The sequence below is a fragment of the Pieris napi genome, chromosome 18, assembly GCF_905475465.1.
Source record: "Pieris napi chromosome 18, ilPieNapi1.2, whole genome shotgun sequence".
Lineage (NCBI taxonomy): Eukaryota > Metazoa > Arthropoda > Insecta > Lepidoptera > Pieridae > Pieris > Pieris napi.
Genome location: NC_062251.1, coordinates 1,605,273 through 1,625,968, shown reverse-complemented (window position 1 = coordinate 1,625,968; position 20,696 = coordinate 1,605,273). Strand labels below are relative to the sequence as shown.

Genomic DNA, 20,696 nt, shown 5'->3' with positions numbered 1-20,696 from the left:
CTTCTTGTCTGACATGATAATAAATGCTATTTAGGCACAAACTCGGAAGCATTAAAATTTACAAGGCAACATCGAATCTTAAATTAAATGATTGGCATCGTACATGGCAACAATTCCCCTTAAATTTGGATACTAATTGATACAATGGCGACATTCTAATATTGTATACAAGAATTGCTTAAGGGAGCGTTCAAGTATTACGTAACGCAATTTTTGGAGATTATTGAACCCCCCCCCCCCTGCCCCATGTACTCGCCGTAACGTTATTCAGTATCCAAGTACAGTAAAACGTTTCGTGACCACCTAGTGACTCTTTAGTTACTATTATGTGGTGTAAGTCGAAAAATAATAATAACAATAACGCGTAATTTAATACCCGCCCCGCATCGTAACGTTTTACAAAAGGACCCCCCCCCCTCCCAAAATACGTTACGTAATACTTGAACACTCCCTAATGCGTGGATGGGAACTTTATAATTTTGTCATAAATGTATAATGTCCCTGTTCTGTGTGTTGGTGTATAGGCGTAGTAGGCGTAGGCGTACATTTAATAATCAAAAACAGTGGTCACACTGTTTTTGATTATTAAATGTAATTACAAACATCAAAAATAGCCAGCCATGTCCCGGCTTTGTCTACGGATAGTTATATTTTACACGCGAAATCGTAATTATTGAATATTATTATGTTTTATGTTTCTTTAAAAAATATACAAATCCTTCTTTATTACTTATTGAAGTGAAACTTCTTTAGGCGCATGAGGGTAACATTTTTACGGAACGTCACGAAGATGTGCAGCGTTTTTGTCGAAGAAGTAGTAGAATTTTATGCAAAATAATTTATAAAAATCTCAAAAGACGAATTGTAAATTAAAATGCCACGTGTTTTTATTAATTTAATATTTTAATGACAGTTAAATTCCCAACATATCTTCCCTTTTCCCTCCCTCTAAGTCTCGGAAATCTAAAGTTTTAGATTTGTATAAATATGAACAAGAGTTAAAAATCGTTTGCCAAAGAAGTTTCACTTCTGACATGTGTACTATGTACGCACGCATTTTTTTATATAAAGCCGCAATTTATAAAGCATTATGGTTAATTTTTAGTTAAACTACCCCCAATGTGAAATCATTTTAATCACACATTTCTTTACGCTCTCTCTTTAACAAACTATGTTTACGCTGTGACAGAAAGAGATAAAACTATTTTGAAGGGATTCTTACACTGAGCAATTTTATCAAAAAATCACCATATTTTTACGTCTTAAGCTACAGAATCCGGACTTTTAGCCTTATTAACTTGAGTCTTCAAATTAAGCGTTGACAATTGACTGACTGGCACGCTCGGAGCGTTCGCATAACTATTGGACCCCCTAACCGCGCCCCACCTGCTGAAATGCCTTTCATCATCACTGCTATCATCCCTCCCCTCCAACGACGGCATATCTATCATCACCGCCTCCATGCTGACATCTTTCAAACTCAGCTGTGACATGCTCCGTTTCATCGTCGTCTCATTCACCTCCTTAAACAGCTGCTCGCTCAAACTCTGCCTGTTCAACTTCTTCTGAACCGGTTTCGACCTCTCCAGCCTCTTCGGTTCCTCCTCTATCTCCCGCGGTATATCATCGTACGCCATTATCGGAAGACGTTTGACCTCATCATTGTTAAACACTGAGAATCCAGATATCTTCTCGGAGACCAGTTTCAAGTTGGATGTGGATCCAAATTTCTGGGCTTTGGTCAGTCTGCCGCGTTTGGCGGTGTTCGTGGCGCTGGAGGCTGCGGATTTCGTGAGTCGGTTGGGTGATGAGCTCCTGCGTTCCATGTTTGGGGTGTTCGCTGTGGACAGGACCAAGTTCAGACTGGTCCTGGACCGCGATAGCGAGCCAATGAAGGAGTTCCGTTGGTGGTACGTTGATAGGACGTGTTGCAAGACGTTCTTTGGCCAAGGGATGTTAAGATAACCCTCACGGTCCGGTATGGCAATGCCGAATTTGTTCTCGTGATCGTCGAGTTGCTTTTTGAAGGCTTCGACAAGATTCTGAGAAAATTTTCTAGTTTTAGTGTGACAGTTCACACTTAAACCTCGGACGACACAAAACGCTCACACTTCGACCTATATCGGGGGATTAGTTTTGAAGAGATGAGCCCTTTTTAAGAGATTTTCCCACCACCACAAGCACACATGCACACATGCAAAAACTACTAGTCGCAATTTAATTAGCAATGAACGCTACCATCTTGTGGTTAACAATAAATTATTTCTAAAAATTGCGACTTTAGTTACATGCAACATTTAACATTCAAATTTTCACGAAAGAAATTGAAATACATTTCCTTCGAGCAACATTCATTATACTTTCTATATACATAATAATTAAGAAAAATTTAGACAACTGCTGAGACCCTCCCATCTGTCAATAATTCATTACATTTTGACAGTCTCGCCTCTGAAGATATGTAACATATATACAATTAAAACTCCATCTAATTCATGTCAAAATTTTCTTATACATAAACACAAAATGCTTAAACTTTGCTGCTCAAATTCAAAGTACTGAAATAACACAAAACTTACCAATAAAACTCTCAACTTTAAGAGTTAAAGTTTCACTTATAAACCGAATTTAACACATAATTAAAATATATATATTAAACGATTTCGTATAGCTAGAAAAATAATTGCAATATGTAATCAAAGTATGAGGGTAGTTTTTTTTTTGCAAAAACTCAGAAAAGTTTGAGGGTAGTTATTGATAAGAGTTCGTGTATAGCACAATGATAAGCCGCAAAGAACAGTTAAGCCTGGACCTACCTGTTTCCTGTCTCCCAAAGTGGCACGCCACTCCTTCAACTCTTGCCCATATCGCTCCTCGATGGTCTTCATCTTATTGCTCTCGTGGTTCATCAGCGCTTTGCGCTTTTCGTTCTGGTATTGCTCCAGTTCGCGGAGTAACGCCTAGAATTATTCAAATTTAGTTTTATTTATTGTTTAGGGAGCGTTCAAGTATTACGTCACGCAATTTTTGGAGATTATTGACCCCCCCCCCCCCCCATGTAACTCGACGCTTTTCAGTACCCAAGTATAGTAAAGTATAGTAAAACGTTTCGTGACCAGCTAGTGACCCTTTAGTTTCTATTATGTGGTGTAAGTCGAAAAAAATACAATAACACGTAATTTAATCCCCACCCCGCATCGTAACATTTTACAAAAGAGACCCCCCCCCTCCCCACGGAAGTACGTTACGTAATACTGGAACGCTCCCTTAGACCTTTTAGCTACGGGTACGCTAGCGTACGTACGCATTCGGCTCACGTGCACTAATGTACTTTCTACGTGCATTTAACAGTCGTGACGAGGACCTGCCTTAGACCCAAAAATCAATCCAAAGAAGAATCATTTGACCTTTCAAAATCGCAACACAGACACTGAGAATGGGTCGCAGTTAAAAAGGCATTTCTACATCGATATATATTGCAATCTCTGTATTTTGATATAATTAAATATATATATAAAAATTTGTATTGCAATAAATGTTAAACTATATGTTAGAGATAATGTAATAATAGAACACTATGTCATTTCGCTTGTCCCAGGGAACAAAGACGTAAAAGCAATATCTATTTTTTCAGGATAAATAAAAGAAAAAGTTTTAGTTTTTAGAACGTCAAAATAAATGGGCTAAGTTATACTTTGGCGTAATAATTTTCTTCGAGCACTTTAGAGGGAAGTTTCCCTCTTCGAATTGCATTTTTCTTGTTCATTTTAATGGTCACTTCCAATCGAAACGATATAGTATGTACTAATCGTGATATTTTACAATAAACACTGTTTTTTATCACTTTGGAACGGGTTTTCTCGTATAGAAATCATTATTTTGGTTTAAATAAACACGACTCTGAAAAAAACTATGCAATGACAGACAATGCAACTTATCGATAAAACAGAGCAAGCGCCAACTAGCGGCCCAGATTGTTTTACCGACGTTTGAACAGGGTGTCGGTTTTTTGTGACGGTGCGCGCGCGCATCGTAAAATTTTACACTCATCATTTTGCTTTAACGCGGCAAAAGAAGTATAACTTAAAAAAAAACTTTAATAACTACCTCTCCAGCTGCTTTCAGCTCTTCCCTGGCTTTCGCGTGTTTCGTCGCCAGTCTTTGCTGTTCAGCTCGATAACGACGTTTCTCGTTCTCTTGGAACTGAAAAACAAATAAGACCTGGAATCTGGATCTACAGAGTAGAGGACCTAGACCTATTGCAAGTAAAAATCAAAAATCATTTATTCATGTAGGTAACACAATGAACGTCAAAAAAGAAATATACATGAAAATCTTCTAATTTTACATTTACTGCCAGTTCTCAAATCAAGGACGTAGAACGGAAGAGAAGAACTGGCAATAAACTCTCCGCCACTCTTTTCAATCGCGAAGTTTTGAGTCATACAAATTGTTTGAACTGGAGCAAATCAATCATTTAACTAATAGTCAAATAAAAAGCTTTATTGATAAATTTACGTTTATCTTTGAATTTATTCAGTGATAATTCTCTAATTTCGCTTGGGAGTTTGTTGTAGAAACAAATTCAGTTTCCATATAATGGTTAATTTTTTTTGTATTATATATTTTTAGCAGCAAAAGTCAGTGGTGGCCCAGAATTAATAAATGAATAATTTATGAAATTGAATTAGTAGTTTTGAGCTTGTTAGATACAAACCATGCAAATCTTCACAAGATTAGTAGAGATATAACGATATTTTTTTATGTATCTTGTATTTGTGATGTTCCCTGTACAACAAATCATATAATTTCGACATACATGTTTATATTTCTAAAGAAAAAAAAAAACTTTTAAAAAAATCGTGTGGCACTCGGAGACTGCCGCGGTAAAGCTATTGCATAGCATTTTTTGTCGACGTATGGAGTTATAATTATTTAATTATTTTTTATTTATGCAGTATTTGTTTTTCTTGGATATTAATTTAAGATTTTCTTTGATATTATTTCAATCTACCACTCTACCAGACTCAGACTAACACGCCTATATAGTTTGTCTCACTCTAACGCGTACCGGCTACACCGGCCCTGCTACGTCACCGATCTCGTCAGAGAGATGGGAATGCGCAGTATGCGTTCTGTCCGACTCTAACGCGTATTTGACCCACCTATACTACGTCATCGTGTTAGGTTTTTTTCGTTACGGAATTTCTTGATTCGGTCGCCGCGCTCAAAGCCCGCGATAAAATCTATGCAATAGCTTAAAAATTTCAAAAAATATATTTTAATGTATCTCTTACACGGTATTATTTAAACGCCGGCAACGCATTTGCGAGCCTTCAGGCTATGTAAGTGTCCATGGACGTATATCACCGCACATCAGATGAGCCTCCTGCCTGCAAATGCACCAAAAAAACAGTTGCCCAATGTAACTTTCCAATACCTTCTTAAGTCTTTCCCTCTCATCATCATGACTGTGAGTGGCGGCTCCTATTCTCAAAGACTCCCTGAACATCATCTCTCGCGCCTTCTGCTCCGCACGTATACGTTTGGGAAGAGATCTCTTCTCTAACGCCTGGCACTTCGCCAACTCCTCCTCTTTGCGTTGGTTTTTCCTGAAATCATAAATTTTAGTTTAATATAGCTGTTCAGTCTGTACCTTTCACTATAAAATAATAAAGTAGAAGTGTGAGGAGTGAATATCTCTTCCAAATTCTTCCATTTGTCTCTCTTCTTTTCAACTATTTTCCCGCTCTTTTTTGAAACCCGATGTTCGATTACAATTTAATATAAAATATTAAAATTTATTTATGACCGACTAGCCGTTTCGCGCCCGCTTTGTTGGACGAATTAAAATAAATTTTATGTTTCATTATTTTATTTTATTTTCATATTTTTATTATTCTTCTTTTTAACTTCCCGCTAAGAAAATTGAAATATTTCGAAAATCGAGTTTTTAACAGATGTTGACGTTTAGAGGTTCTAGGAAGCCTCCCCGAATGTTTCCGCGGTGAAGTCCGTATGGATAAATTTTCATAAAAGTAAAACAGCAATAAAAAAATGAAGGAACGTTAGAATTCGTATCGAATAGCCATAAACCATCTAGGAAAAATTTCGCATCGAATGGTGGTAGTTTCATGTCAATACGATCAGTGGTGACAATTTTGATCTGTCGCTAGACAAAACTAGGGAACATATATCATCATAGAGACTGGTGCGACGCTTGCCTAGAGAATAGTTTTGGCGGATATTTAAAAAAAAACAGTGGCGTTACAACCTCTTTAGATCTTGGCCTCAGATTTCTGAATCTGTTTCATGATCACTTTTAAATCTAATCGGCAAGTAGGTGATCAGCCTCCAGTGCCTGACACACGCCGTCGACTTTTGGGTCTAAGACATGTCGGTTTCCTCACGATGTTTTCCTTCACCGGTCGAGCAAATGTTAAATGCGAAAGAAAGTCCACTGGTGCCCAGCCGGGGGCCGAATCTACGACCTCAGGTATGAGAGTCGCACGCTGAAGCCACTAGGCCAACACTGCTCATATTTAAAACTATTAATTTTAAAATTAACTTCTTAACGGTAAAGAGGAAAGGTTTGATTTTTTGTTTGTTTGAAATGAATAGGCTCCGAAACTACTGGACCGATTTCAAACATTCTTTCATCGTTGGCAAGCTACACTATTCCCGAGTGACATAGGCTGTTTCATTTTCAAAAAAATTAGGGATGCTTACTAAAACTTGAATAATCTAACCCAAAGTGTAAAAAAATAAACAAAAAACTTCCTTCAATCGCGTGCACTGCGAAAACTATTAATGATAGAACAAAATGATGTATTACAATTTTTCAGGGCACATCACTATCTATAAAAAATGTCGCGACAGCATGTCTCTATCTTTTATAGTTACGTCACAATAAGCGTCCTTTTATTAATTTTTTTTATTAAAATACCACCGCTAGAAAAGGCTCTTTATTCGTACCTAGGTATTGATCCTTATCAAAATAAATACCAACGTTTCACATAAGCTACAATTTAATGGCATAACCACCAAAAAAGCATGGTGGATTGGTTTTCTCCTGCCGTTTCTCTTGAATAGTTTACTACTATGTAATATAACAAAAATCTTAGCCACAGCAACGCTTGGCCAAGTCTACTAGTCACTAATAAATCTGATATTTTAAGAGATCTTTACACAGCCTATTGTTTAAAGAACCAACTCTTTTCTCACCTCTTAATCTGCTCCAACTCCTTGTCGTGCCTGACCAGCATCTGATGCCGTCTGAGCAGGAACTCATCTTTGAGTTGTCGTTTCGCGAGCTGGTGTCTCTCGTGGATTTGCTTCTCTTCTAATTCCCAGAGAGCTGCTTCTCGGGTACGCATTATCTATAAAATATTATGATAAAATAAGTTTTAAAAACGAACGTCAATTTTTGAACGTTATAGACCGGTAGCTAATCTGATGTTATGTGATGACCGTCACACAAGCTCACAAGTGAGCTGTTTCGAAGGATCCTAAGTCGAACTAGTTCGAAAATACTTTACTTATTAACGCCCGAACCCAATAACCAATCTCAATCCATAATGCACCAAATGAGATAGTAATCTTAAACCAAATGTTGTAAAACTGTGCCAATAACCAATCGACGGATTGTAATAGCCATCTGTCGATACAAGCTATCCATGGGAGGTCGTATCTGTGGATAGACCTTTGTATGAATATTTTTTATGTTTTACCTACAAACAGGTAAATATAAATATTTACTTACTCAAGTGACCTAATACAAAAATAACTAAATGAACTTTAATTATTACTTTATTTTGCTGGCATCACTCCCTACTAATTCCAGGTTTATTATACATTAAAAAATTTTTTATCTTTACTTGTGCGAATTTGACTGTTAGTGATGAAACGGAACGTAATTATCACTCGCCGTTAAACCACTTTTAATGTAGAGCACCGCACTTAATAAAATGGATACATTAACAATACAATATATAGACTCAGATGTTCAGACTCGTATTGAAATTGAAAAATGTTCCCAGCTAAAAAGGTTTGCCATCTCTGACATGTCAAAAAATGACAGCTGTCACAAATCTATGGAATTAAAATTCAAAGTATAGGTCTCAGATTTTTGTATCTGTTTCATGATTTGTCAATCTAATAGGCACATAGGTGATCAGCCTCCTGTGCCTGACACACACCGACTTTTTGTGTCTAAAGCCCGTTTCCTCACGATGTTTTCCTTCAACGAGCGAATGTTAAATGCGCACATAGACGTACGCTAAATCCACTATTTCAACACTGTTCAAAATATTCCAATAGAATGAAGAAAATAAACAATCAACAACACTTATTAAATACAGTAGAACCTCGATAACTCAAACCTCGGTAACTTAAAATACGCAACCTCTGTAACTTAAATAAGTAATCTCTGAATTGGCCCTCAGTAACTTAAAGAAATGTTTCCACAACCTCTATAACATAAAATTGTTTGTCAATGAGTCATTTTGCATATCAATTAATGGAGCAAAAAGAGCTTTAACAACTGTAAGATCATTTATAGAGCAGTGTAGCAACATAAAAGATAATGTATTCTCTATTTGTCATTGAAAATCAAATCGATTTAGAAACTGTGAATTGTTTAAAACAAGAGAAAATCACAGACTAAACCTTTAATTGTTGTTTTTTTTATGTAACGTGTGTAATGTGAATAAATAAATAGGATTATTTAAATTTCTGCAATTTATTGAACCAATCCTTCTGACGCATTCGAGTAAAAATAGGAATAAGGGTACATACATACATACATATGTACATACCTACCTCTATATTAACCTATCCCTAACATAGACCCTTGATAACTTAAAACCTCTATAACTTAAAATATTTTGTGGTTCCCTTGGACTTTAACTTATCGAGTTTCTACTGTAGTATAAATCACCTGCTGCCTCTGCTGCAAATGCTGCCTGTCAGCCAAGGCCTGCCTCTCGCGGTGCGTGGCGTGCACGCGCCTGAGCACGGCGTCCCCGCTCTCGGCCAACGAGGCGACGAACGCGCGCTCGCGGGCCGCGTGCTCCGCGTCCAGCCGCGTTCGACGCTGCCTGTACGCGTCTTTACGACGGTCCTTTGCGACTAGTTCTACTTCCTATAAATTTTATTAAAAACTAGATGAGCCCGTGAACTTTGTTTCACCAACATAATATATTTGTGGCAAAACTTTTAAAACAGACCAAAGAGGTCGGCCCTCATACAGCAGACTACATACTAATACTATGAAACACATATTTTTGAAAGAATCTACAAATATGTAAATGACAAGCAAGTAACAATTTTTTATTTCTAAAAAGACGTCCAATTACCCATCTAAGAACAGTTTGTATTGGGAAATTCAATTGTCGTTTTTAGTATTTTTCTTTAATTATTATTTACGTTTCCCATCGTTTAAACCTTCCCCGATCTTCTACAAATATTTTAAGATCATAATTAGCCAAATCGGCCCAGCCGTTCTCGAGTTTTAGAGAGACTAACGAACAGCAATTCATTTTTATATATATAGATAAATCGTCAAAGTCGAATAGTGACGGATCTGACAAATAGTAAACTTTACAGGGCAGCCATTTCAAAATAATATAATCATGTTGGTTTTTGTTATAACTATTTTAATTCATATTCTGTAATTATGAAAACTGGCATACAAACAAAAGGGTTTGTTTTGAAAAAAAATAAAAAAAATAACATTAAATTACACAGTTTTATAGAAAAATCACATGTTTTAATCAAACCCGTCACTTTACTGACTGATTAATTTGGATTTTTTTTGACGTACCCGTAATATTTAGTCAATGTAGTATCTAAATATAAAAAAAAGTGGATTTTGGATTTTTTTCAAATCTGACAATGTTCTTCGATCATGACGAAATTCATATTTAATACTTAAAATGAGTACTAAGAATGTCCATAGCGCTAATCACACGCATCATGAGCGCACCCCACATACACACCCTACGTACACATAAATAAAGTTGATGCATATTTGAATAGGAAATATTTGAAGTGAAACTTCTTTAGGCGCATGAGGGTACAATTTTTACGGAAGGTCAAGAAAATGCAACGTTTTTGTCGAAGAAAAAGGAGAGAGCGATTGAGAGAGAGAGAGAGAGAGAGAGAGAGTGAGAAATGTGAATTATATTATAGAAATTCTATTTTTAATGAATTTGTGAAATATTAGTATTTTAATTTTTATGCAAAATAATTTTTTGAAATCTCAAATGACGAATTTTAAATTAAAATGCCACATGTTTTTATTAATTTTATAATTTAATAACAATAAAATTCATTAAATTCCTAACATATCTTCCTTTTTCCCTCCCTCCAAGTCTCGGAAAACTAAAGTTTTAGATTTGTATAAATATGAACAAGATTTAAAAATGATTTGCTTAAGAAGTTTCACTTCTGACATGTGTACTTTCTACGCACGCACTTTTTTTAAAGAAAGGATTTATTTATTTAAAAATACATCCAGAAGAAATAAATTATTATTAAACGAACCTGCTTAAGCAGCCGCAACTCCTGCTTGAGCGTATCTCTAAAGTGCCGCAAATCTCTTTCGTGGTCTGCTCGAAGGCGCTTCGCTTGGGCCCTTAACTCTGCTTCTAGTTGCTGTTCGGCCCTTTCTGCCGACGCTCTTTGGGCGCGAGCCAACGTATCCAAGTCTGCTTCATGAGCTCGACATAGGGACGCCAACTCCGCTTCGAACCTGGTAAAAAATCTCTTATGAATAATATGATTTCCAAAAAAAGATTTTGGAAAAAAGTAGTTTTGGAATTTTTGAAGTGAAACTTCTTTTTACGCATGAAACGCAATAATAATAATATTAGCGTCACGAAGATGTGCAGCGTTTTTGTCGAAGAAAAGTGAGAGAGCGATTGAGAATGAGTGCGAAAGGGCGAACGTAGCATGAAGCAAATAGCAATGGAGCTAGAGGTGAGAAATAGCTACAGTGAGAAAGAAAGAGAGAGTGAGATAGAGCGAACGTCGTATGACGCACAGTGCCATGGAGCGAAAGGTGGGAGAGAGCTATAGTGAAGTGACTTTAAATGTCAGTGGGCTCGCGAGTGCATTGCCGGTCTTTTTTTTTCTCATAGACAAGTAGATCAGCCTTCTTTGCCTGACACACGTCGACTTGGGTTTAAAAACGATCTCCTCACGATATTTTAAATGACGAGAGAGCATACAAAGTCCATTGGTGCACAGCCAGGGTTCTACTTAATGGAAGAGAGTCGCACGCTGAAACCACTAGGCCAACACTGCTTAATTATCTTTAAAAACTTTATTTATAATATTGTACCACAAAGAACGGTTCGGTGGCCGTCGATACACAATTCATATTAAAATAATAAGTCCTGAGTACATACCTCGTCAATGTCTCCTTACAGGAAAATAGGCACACAATGTTATCAGCCGTAAGGATTTGGATTAGTGTTAGTATGGGCACAAAAAGAGGTTAGACTGATGATAATTGATACCTTGCCTCACAATAGTTCTTAAACACGCACTAAACACTCACTATACAATTTTAAATAGTGGACGTGTCTATTATCAACTATAATTAACAAAAAGTATATATCCAAATAAAAAATGCTAGATGCACGAGAACACGTAACCCGACAGAAGCTCAACAATGACTATCAAAAAATGTGTCGATCGGCCGTGTAAAAATATTTGGCATCACCCTCATCAAATTTAATAAAATTGATATAATGTATTTCGAACAAATATCAATTGTAAATTAAAACTTAACTAGAACAATTTCTAGTGGTGAATTTAGATCTAGAGACAATAGGTACTAAAGAAACTTTTTTTAACATTCTTGACTGTAATCGGATAAATCCGTTCAAGTATTACGTAAGCATATTTACTGCAATTTATCCCCCCCCCATTCCTCCTTCCTCTAGTCATAAAAAGTAAGCAAAGCTCTCAAAAATAATAGTACATAAACGTATTTTGTAGGAATCCTCGAAAATGCATTTGGTTTTCAAGCATAGACAATGTGTGGGTAATATGTGTAAAGTAAATAATTACTATTGACGTAATCACCAAATAAGTAAATCAAAGACCCATCCCCCCCTCCCCACCCTAGTGCTTGCGTGATACTTCAACGCCCCTAACAAGTGCGATTAAATCCATTATACTCCATACCTCTTGTCCTGCTGCTCCCTGAGCTGCGCCTCCTTAGCGCTGAGGTCCTGGAACTGCTTCTGCTCTTGCTTTTGCAGCATCTTGATCTCGCGCAACTCCTGTTTGCGCAGGGCGTGGTCGTCCCACGTACGACCGCTTTCTTCGTCGCCCCATATCACCTGGACAAATTATACAAATATGTAATAATATCTAATGTTACAGGAGGCACTTGATGTTAAGTGATGCCCATGGACACACTTAAAGCCAGAGGGCTCGCGAGTGCGTTGCCGGCCTTTAAAGAATTGGTACTTTTTTTGTAGGACCCTAAGTCGAATTGATTCGGAAACACCCACCACCAATGGACGGACACTCTTAATGCCAGAGGGCTCGCGAGTGCGTTGCCGGCCTTTTAAGAATTGGTACTCTCTTTTGAAGGACCCTAAGTCGAATTGATTCGGAAAAATCTACCACCCATGGACACTCAATGCAAGAGGGCTCGCGAGTGCGTTGCCGGCCTTTTAAGAATTGGTACTCTCTTTTGAAGGACCCTAAGTCTAATTGATTCGGAAAAATCTACCACCCATGGACACTCAATGCAAGAGGGCTCGCGAGTGCGTTGCCGGCCTTTTAAGAATTGCTACTCTGTTTTGAAGGACCCTAAGTCGAATTGATTCGGAAATATCTACCACCCATGGACACTCAATGCCAGAGGGCTCGCGAGTGCGTTGCCGGCCTTTTAAGAGTTGGTACGCTCTTTTGAAGGACGCTAATTCGAATTGGTTCGGAAATACTCTCCGCCCATGGACACTCATTGCCAAAGGGCTCGCGAGTGCGTTGCCGGCCAATAAAACTAACCTTATGAGTTGTAGTAGTAACGATAACGCCGTCAATTTCAAACTTCCTCGTGCGCTTCCGAGTCTTCTTCTTCAGATTCGCCATATGTATGTCTTCTTTAGACCTGGAAACCATAAAGCATTATTTATTACATCATAAACGTCTAAAAAAATACCTTTTCTACCGCTAGCTCCAAAATTTTTGGACGAAATAAATAAATTTAAAAAAAAGCCAAAAAATCCATCAAAAAAATCTGTAATCATGGCTTTCTTTCTCCTTTCGCTCCCTGCTAATACTACCTTCATTCATCTCTTTCCTAAATTGCGCAAAAACAAATCTACTGATGCAGCCGGGATTCTCTTGAAGCTCTTTGATTAAAATAATACTTTTACTCTGGTTTTTAATTCCGTAGAATTCTGACAGCTATCATTCTTTGACATGTCAGAGATGGCAAACCTTTTTGGCCGGGAACATTTTTCAATTTCGATACGAGTCTGAACATCTGAGTCTATACATAAGTTTTATTTGTCGAAAAACGTTGGACTACTGTTTATCACCGCTATGACGGCCGTCATGCAAATGACAGCACCGCTATTTGACGTTACGGTGACACTTTACGTTCTCTAGAAAACCTACACCGATGTTATTTATAGACAACGTATGGGTGACGTCACCCAACATTACATTACGGCCGTTAGATAACGGCACCGCTTTTCTAGGAAACCTAAGCTTTATTTTCAAATGGCTTCGACAATTAAACCAGTTAAAACCCATACCTCTGTATCCTATTGACGTTCTCTTGCGGTTTCCTTCTCAATACTACTTCCGCTTCTCCATTCTCTTCTATGCTCTGACTGTCTTTATTTACCCTGAAATAAAACAAACTGTATGTTATGATAAGCACCTTTTACAATTCTTACACACATCACTATTGGTATGTTATCTAAAGCTGGCGGCTTCAACACATTTACACTTTGCGCTTGTGTAGTGTCTGTGAATAAGCGCGAGGCGTGATGTCACACTGAATATGCATCATGAAAAGGCTGTCCGTCTCTCTCGCGCTCGGTCAAGCTTATGAATATAAAAGAGACAGTTATTGTTTTGATACTGTTTATGTTGATCTTTTTTCTCAATATTATTGTCTGTGATTGTTTTATTGGTTGGAGGTTAGAATACTTTGAATAAAATGTCTTATGAAATATATTCCGTCTAAACATTAACAGGACAATCTCGTGAAATGGTGTACAATGTTTTTAATTATTTTAAGCATCTTAATAAAAACAGTTTAATGAAAAAATGTTATATTTAATTTGACATCAGATGCGACTGGGGTTTCTAAGAGGAGTATTGAAAGAATAGTTAGTGAAGTAAAAGTGAAGTGTGTTGAGCTAGATGGAGCTTATGTCGAAAAATGAAAAATTATTTACACGAACTACTCTTTTACGTTCTTGGTCTGGCTTAGAACTTTTGGATCCACCCTCGTATGCACATAATATTTATATATATTTGACACATTTTTATTTATTAATAGCCCACCCAACCTTACTAAAACCAGAGTAGACTTAATATAGCTTGGCAAAAAAGTCATATTTTTAAACATACTGTATAGTGAAATTGCATTAGTGTGAGTACTGTGAACGCGCCAGCTTTCGATAACCGACCTATACACCTCTCCATAAGTGCGAGCGAGACAGACAGATAAATATGATTTATGATGATGAAGAATAAACTTACCGTCCACCGCCATTAAGGTGAGGAGAGTCATGTGAGGCCGTGGTCGCCAAAGAGTCCGCATCACCACGGCGCGACCTCTCCGACCTTCCGGAACCGCTGTCAGAGCGGCGACTGAAAATTAAAAAAAAATCAGTATCAGTTCGGCACTTGGACACCCATTTGCTCCATCATAAAGTCTTCCATTATTAAGCCTATACTCTGATTTTTAATTCGGTAGAATTCTGACAGCTATAATTTTTTGACATGTCAGAGATTACAAACCTTTTTGGCCGGACATTTTTCAATTACAATACGAGTCTGAACATCTGAGTCTATACATAAGTTTTATTTGTTAGTGAATGTATATATTTTATTAAGTGCGGTGCATTAGGGAGCGTTCAAGTATTACGTAACGCAATTTTTTGGAGATTATTGACACCCCCCCATGTAACTCGCCGTAACGTTATTCAGTAACCAAGTACAGTACTGTACCCAAGTATAGCAAAACGTTTCGTGACCACCTTGTGTCTCTTTAGTTACTATTATGTGGTGAAAGTCGAAAATAATATTAAAAATAACGAAATCCAATCCCCGCCCCGCATCGTAACGTTTTACAAAAGGACTTTTTACACATACCTTTCAAAGCTATCAGGGCTAAGTCTGCTGGCGTGGTCGTTGTGCGGTAACGCTATATGCGTCGCCGCCGAGTCTCGAACCCGCACTTCTTCTGCGCCGACTGTCACCACTGAGACATGGGATGTGTCCTGAAATTAAATATTCAAATTGAATTGAAACGCAACAAAATATTTGACCATTTATTACTTATTTGGTAAGATTTGGGAACCCTTTCAAGTAAAAAAATACCTGAGTCAGCTTTTCGATAACAAACTTTATAGTTAATTCCATAACATTTTATTTTAGTTTTTTCTATTACAATTTTTTTTAACTGTTTACAACATCTCTTAATTCTTTTAACAAACACTTTTTTGCGTAACAAGCGTGAGTACACGAGTGAATGCGTGGGTGCATATAAGTGAATGAGTGAGTGTGTGAGTGATTTGAGTGAATGAGTGAGCGTGTGGGTGTATGTAAGTGAATGAGTGAGTGTTTGGGTGCATGTAAGTGAATGAAGTGGTGGGTGTATGTAAGTGAATAAGTGGGTGTGTGAGTTATTTGAGTGAATGAGTGAGCGTGTGGGTGTATGTAAGTGAATGAGTGAGTGTGTGAGTGATTTGAGTGAATGAGTGAGCGTGTGGGTGTATGTAAGTGAATGAGTGAGTGTTTGGGTGCATGTAAGTGAATGAAGTGGTGGGTGTATGTAAGTGAATAAGTGGGTGTGTGAGTTATTTGAGTGAATGAGTGAGCGTGTGGGTGTATGTAAGTGAATGAGTGAGTGTGTGAGTGATTTGAGTGAATGAGTGAGCGTGTGGGTGTATGTAAGTGAATGAGTGAGTGTTTGGGTGCATGTAAGTGAATGAGTAAGTGGTGGGTGTATGTAAGTGAATGAGTAAGTGGTGGGTGTATGTAAGTGAATGAGTGGGTGTGTGAGTGATTTGAGTGAATGAGTGAGCGTGTGGGTGTATGTAAGTGAATGAGTGAGTGTGTGAGTGATTTGAGTGAATGAGTGAGCGTGTGGGTGTATGTAAGTGAATGAGTGAGTGTTTGGGTGCATGTAAGTGAATGAGTAAGTGGTGGGTGTATGTAAGTGAATGAGTAAGTGGTGGGTGTATGTAAGTGAATGAGTGGGTGTGTGAGTGATTTGAGTGAATGAGTGAGTGTGTGAGCGCTATGAGTGAATGAGTGAGTGTGTGGGTGTATGTAAGTGAATGAGTGAGTGTAAAGTGTAACTACATGTTAGGTCTCACAGGAGCACCTCCAATTTTGCGTAAAAAGTGTTCAGAAGCCAGTCCTTTAACCGTTGTTGACCACAGTGGTTTTCAATAAGATATCACGATTTAGATTGTATTATTCTGTAAAAAAAACACTCACCAAATTGTGATTATGAGAATCGTCGAACCCGAGACCCGAATCACCAGCTCCAGGGCTAAGGATCAGCACTTCACTGCTGTCCAGGCGACGGCCTCTACTCTTCTCTGTAACATAAGACGCAATTTAAATCAACGCAAATTTATGAACGGAAAACATTTTGAATGACTCTCAGTAATCGTGCGCAAGATACTGTTACTGGAAGTTAACAGACAATTTGATTTAAGTTACTATTACAGAAAAACAAATAAGGGAGCGTTCAAGTATTACGTAACGCAATTTGGGGGGAGGGGGGGAGTCTTTTGAAACGTTACAGTGCGGTTAAGTATTACTTAACGCAATTTGGGGGGAGGGGGGAGTCTTTTGAAACGTTACAGTGCGGTTAAGTATTACTTAACGCAATTTGGGGGGAGGGGGGAGTCTTTTGAAACGTTACAGTGCGGTTAAGTATTACTTAACGCAATTTGGGGGGAGGGGGGAGTCTTTTGAAACGTTACAGTGCGGTTAAGTATTACTTAACGCAATTTGGGGGGAGGGGGGAGTCTTTTGAAACGTTACAGTGCGGTTAAGTATTACTTAACGCAATTTGGGAGGAGGGGGGAGTCTTTTGAAACGTTACGGAGCGTTCAAGTATTACGTAACGCAATTTTTGGAGATTATTGCCCCCCCCCCCCCCCCCATGAACTCGCCGTAACGTTTTTCAGTACCCAAGTACAGTACTGTACCCAAGTCTAGTAAAACGTTTCGTGACCACCTAGTGACTCTTTAGTTACTATTATGTGGTGAAAGTAGAAAATAATATTAACAATGACGCGTAATTCAATTCCCGCCCCGCATCGTAACGTTTTACAAAAGGACCCCCCGTCCCGTCCCAAAATTCGTTACGTAATACTTGAACGCTCCCTTACATGGGCGGGAGAAGGGAGGTTATTTAAACAACGCGTTACGTAACATTTATTATAAAAACTGGGGGATTAATTGGCAACCCTTTTCGTTTATGTTGCACGGGGAATCCCTTTATTGTATTATACATTACTTTTATTTTTTCTCTCCAAAGTTTATGTTTCGGGGAATCCCTCGACTGTGTGTAAGTGATTTTTATTTTATTAGAGTTTACACAGAAGCACATTGCTGTTGTCAGTGTTGTTAAAGATTGAGGAAATACCGTAATGTCCTCGAAAGCGGGAGATTTGCATCATCAGCTGTTCATGGCATATAAAAGCTGTCAAAGCAGTCAAACATTATGGTGTTACAGAAAAACGTTATGGTGCGTTACATGGGGGGGAGGGAGCTTCTAAAATCTTTCAAAATTGCGTTATACTTGAACGCTCCCTAACAACATAATACATAAAAAATATTATGATGCAACGGGCGGCCTTAAAGCTAACAAGCGATGTCTTCTAGACAACCATAGTAAGGGAAAAAAGGTCTTCTCTTTAGGTTTACTTTAGCTGGGGCATGCGCACATATGAAGAAAGTCCATTGGTGCACAGCCAGGAATCGAACCTACGACCTCAGTGACATTAAAAACTCTCGTTAAACGTAAATTATTTAATAAAGCTTTATATTTGACGATTATTTAAATTATTGCTCCAGTTCAAACAATTTGTATGACTCAAAACTTGGCGATTAAAAAGAGTGGAGAGTTTCTTGCCAGTTGTTCTCGCCCGCGCTCTACCCTTGACTTGCGAACTGGTAGTAAATGTTAATTTAAAATCAATTTAACATCTCTTCTGTTGATGTTCATAAGTGTACTTGTTTACCTATATGAATAAAATCCTTTAAGGTCTCTGCAGTTAAGCTATGGAACTCACTTCCAGTCCCTATTCGCTTAGCTCCTTCTCAATCTTCCTTTAAATCTCTTCTGTACAAACATTACCTGTCCACATCGTATCCCTAACTTTAATAATACCTACTAACTGACGTGAGACTGATCTTAAATTAAATTTTGAAATTAAATCATAATGATTCATGTGCACTTTTTATTATTATTAGTATATTTTTTTTTAATGTATCCTTTTTTAGTTTAGTTTGTTTATTTTTTGTTCCTGTTTAGTTTCTTTTTCTTTACAAGTATGTATATGTAATACATGTATTTTTGCACTTTTTGTCTACCTCATGTAATTTAATACATTATCTTTTTTTTCTTTTCTCACAGTGGTTCCCTGGAAGAGATCGCTCGAAAGCCATAAGGCCGCCAATTGCTTTTCCTTTACTTGTAATTTTAAAAAAATAATAATAATAAATAAAATTATTTTGACTTTGAGTGATGAAGTCACCCGCTGATTTTATTATTATTAACAAATAGCCATGATCGTAGAACAATGTTGGATTTGAAAAAAATCCGAAATCTATTTCTTATCATATTTGGATACTCCATGTGTTTTAAATTTCAAATTAATCAGTCGGTAAAGTGACGGATTTGATAGAAGCTCATAGAAGCATGTGATTTTTCTAGAAAACTGTGTAATTTAATGTTATTATTTTTCATTTGTTTCAAAACAAACCCTTTTCTTTGTATGCCAATTTTCACTATAACAGAATATTAATTAAAATAGTTATGACAAAAAAACTAACATGATTATATAATTTTGAAATGGCTGCCCTGTAAAGTTTACTATTTGTCAGATCCGTCACTATTCTACGCCTATGACGAAATAATGTTTCAAATAAATAATAGTTAAAAAAAACTAAAAAACACGCTTTTAAAGCACATCAAACTAAAAAGTGAAAAATAATTCCTTATTTAGGCTGAAAATGGTAATGAACAAAAAATACTGGTATTATTGTGAAAAAGCGTGGGTTGCTCGATAGACGAAAAATATGGCACAGAGCGCCTTTGTGCACAGTGCTTTAAAAGCGTGTTTTTTAGTTTTTATTAATTATTATTTATTTTTTAGTTAATTTTTTTTTTTTCGGATTATTGCATTGTCATCGATCTTTGACAGGTGCGCAAAATTTGAATAAAATCTGTCAAAATCGAGTTCGAAGGAGTCGGTTACATACATACATACAGGTGAAGCTAATATAAAGCGTGTAAAAACTCACCAGTGTAGCATGTGGTGCAATCCAAAGAGTCAAGAGATGAGGGAGCGAAACAGTCGTCATCGGAAGAGGATCCCGTGGCGGTGGTGACCACGCTTGCGGAACCGCCCACCACCACCACCTCGTCGTTGATGGGCGGGGTGCTGGATATCGTCACTGCGTTTGGCGGCAGCTGGAACCAAATTTATAACTTCACAAATCACGATTTTAAACTGTACTTAAATTGTTTACCGATAAACGAAAATCAACTCTGACAGCTAAAGTCGGAACCTATTGACGGATGTTTATAATCTGTGAAGTATTATTTGCTTGAAAACAAATATATTTTTTTAATGGAGTCGACGAATTTAAATAAATAAAAAACGTGTTGCACTCGGGGTCTGCCGCGGTAAAGCTATTGCATGGCATTTTTTTTCAACTTAGGAAGCGTTCAAATATTACGTAACGTATTTTGGGAGGGGGGGTCCTTTTGTAAAGCGTTACGATTCGGGGCGGGGATTGAATTACGCGTTATTGTTAATATTTTTTTCGACTTACACCACATAATAGTAACTAAAAAGTCACTAGGTGGTCACGAAACGTTTTACTATACTCGAGTACAGTACTGTACTTGGGTACTGAAAAACGTTACGGCGAGTAACATTGGGGTTTAATTATCTCCAAAAATTGCATTACGTAATACTTGAACGCTCCCTTATGCAATTATAATTATTTATGCAGAATTTTTTTTCTCTTTGATATTACTTTAATCTACCTCTCCACCAGACTCAGACTAACGCTACGTCACCGATCACGCCAGACCGATGTGAATACGCAGTATGCGTTCCGTCCCGCTCTAACGCGTATTGGCTGCACCTATATTACGTCATCGAGTGTTAGGTTTATTTTCGTTACGGAATTTCTTGATTCGGTCGCCGTGCTCAAAGCCCGCGATAATATCTATG

The 20,696-nt window shown here is 37.5% G+C and overlaps 1 protein-coding gene across 3 annotated transcripts in view; it reads right to left on the bottom strand.

Annotated features, from left to right (window-relative positions):
• The window catches only part of LOC125058248 (serine/threonine-protein kinase 10), a 60,388-nt gene that overhangs the window by 8,595 nt on the left and 31,097 nt on the right, over positions 1-20,696 (bottom strand). The window contains exons 16-29 of one of the 3 annotated variants that reach the window (XM_047662273.1): positions 19,756-19,924; positions 16,711-16,814; positions 15,358-15,485; positions 14,743-14,853; positions 13,785-13,877; positions 13,030-13,132; positions 12,196-12,353; positions 10,546-10,753; positions 8,939-9,142; positions 7,225-7,379; positions 5,441-5,612; positions 4,108-4,203; positions 2,817-2,960; positions 993-2,042 (exon numbers count right to left, since the gene is read on the bottom strand). In XM_047662273.1, the coding sequence (XP_047518229.1) occupies positions 1,263-2,042; positions 2,817-2,960; positions 4,108-4,203; positions 5,441-5,612; positions 7,225-7,379; positions 8,939-9,142; positions 10,546-10,753; positions 12,196-12,353; positions 13,030-13,132; positions 13,785-13,877; positions 14,743-14,853; positions 15,358-15,485; positions 16,711-16,814; positions 19,756-19,924 (2,625 nt within the window). In that variant the 3' untranslated portion in view covers positions 993-1,262. Of the gene's footprint in view, positions 1-992; positions 2,043-2,816; positions 2,961-4,107; positions 4,204-5,440; positions 5,613-7,224; positions 7,380-8,938; positions 9,143-10,545; positions 10,754-12,195; positions 12,354-13,029; positions 13,133-13,784; positions 13,878-14,742; positions 14,854-15,357; positions 15,486-16,710; positions 16,815-19,755; positions 19,925-20,696 lie in introns of those variants that run through there. The other 2 variants (XM_047662274.1, XM_047662275.1) reach the window with 2 other exon arrangements.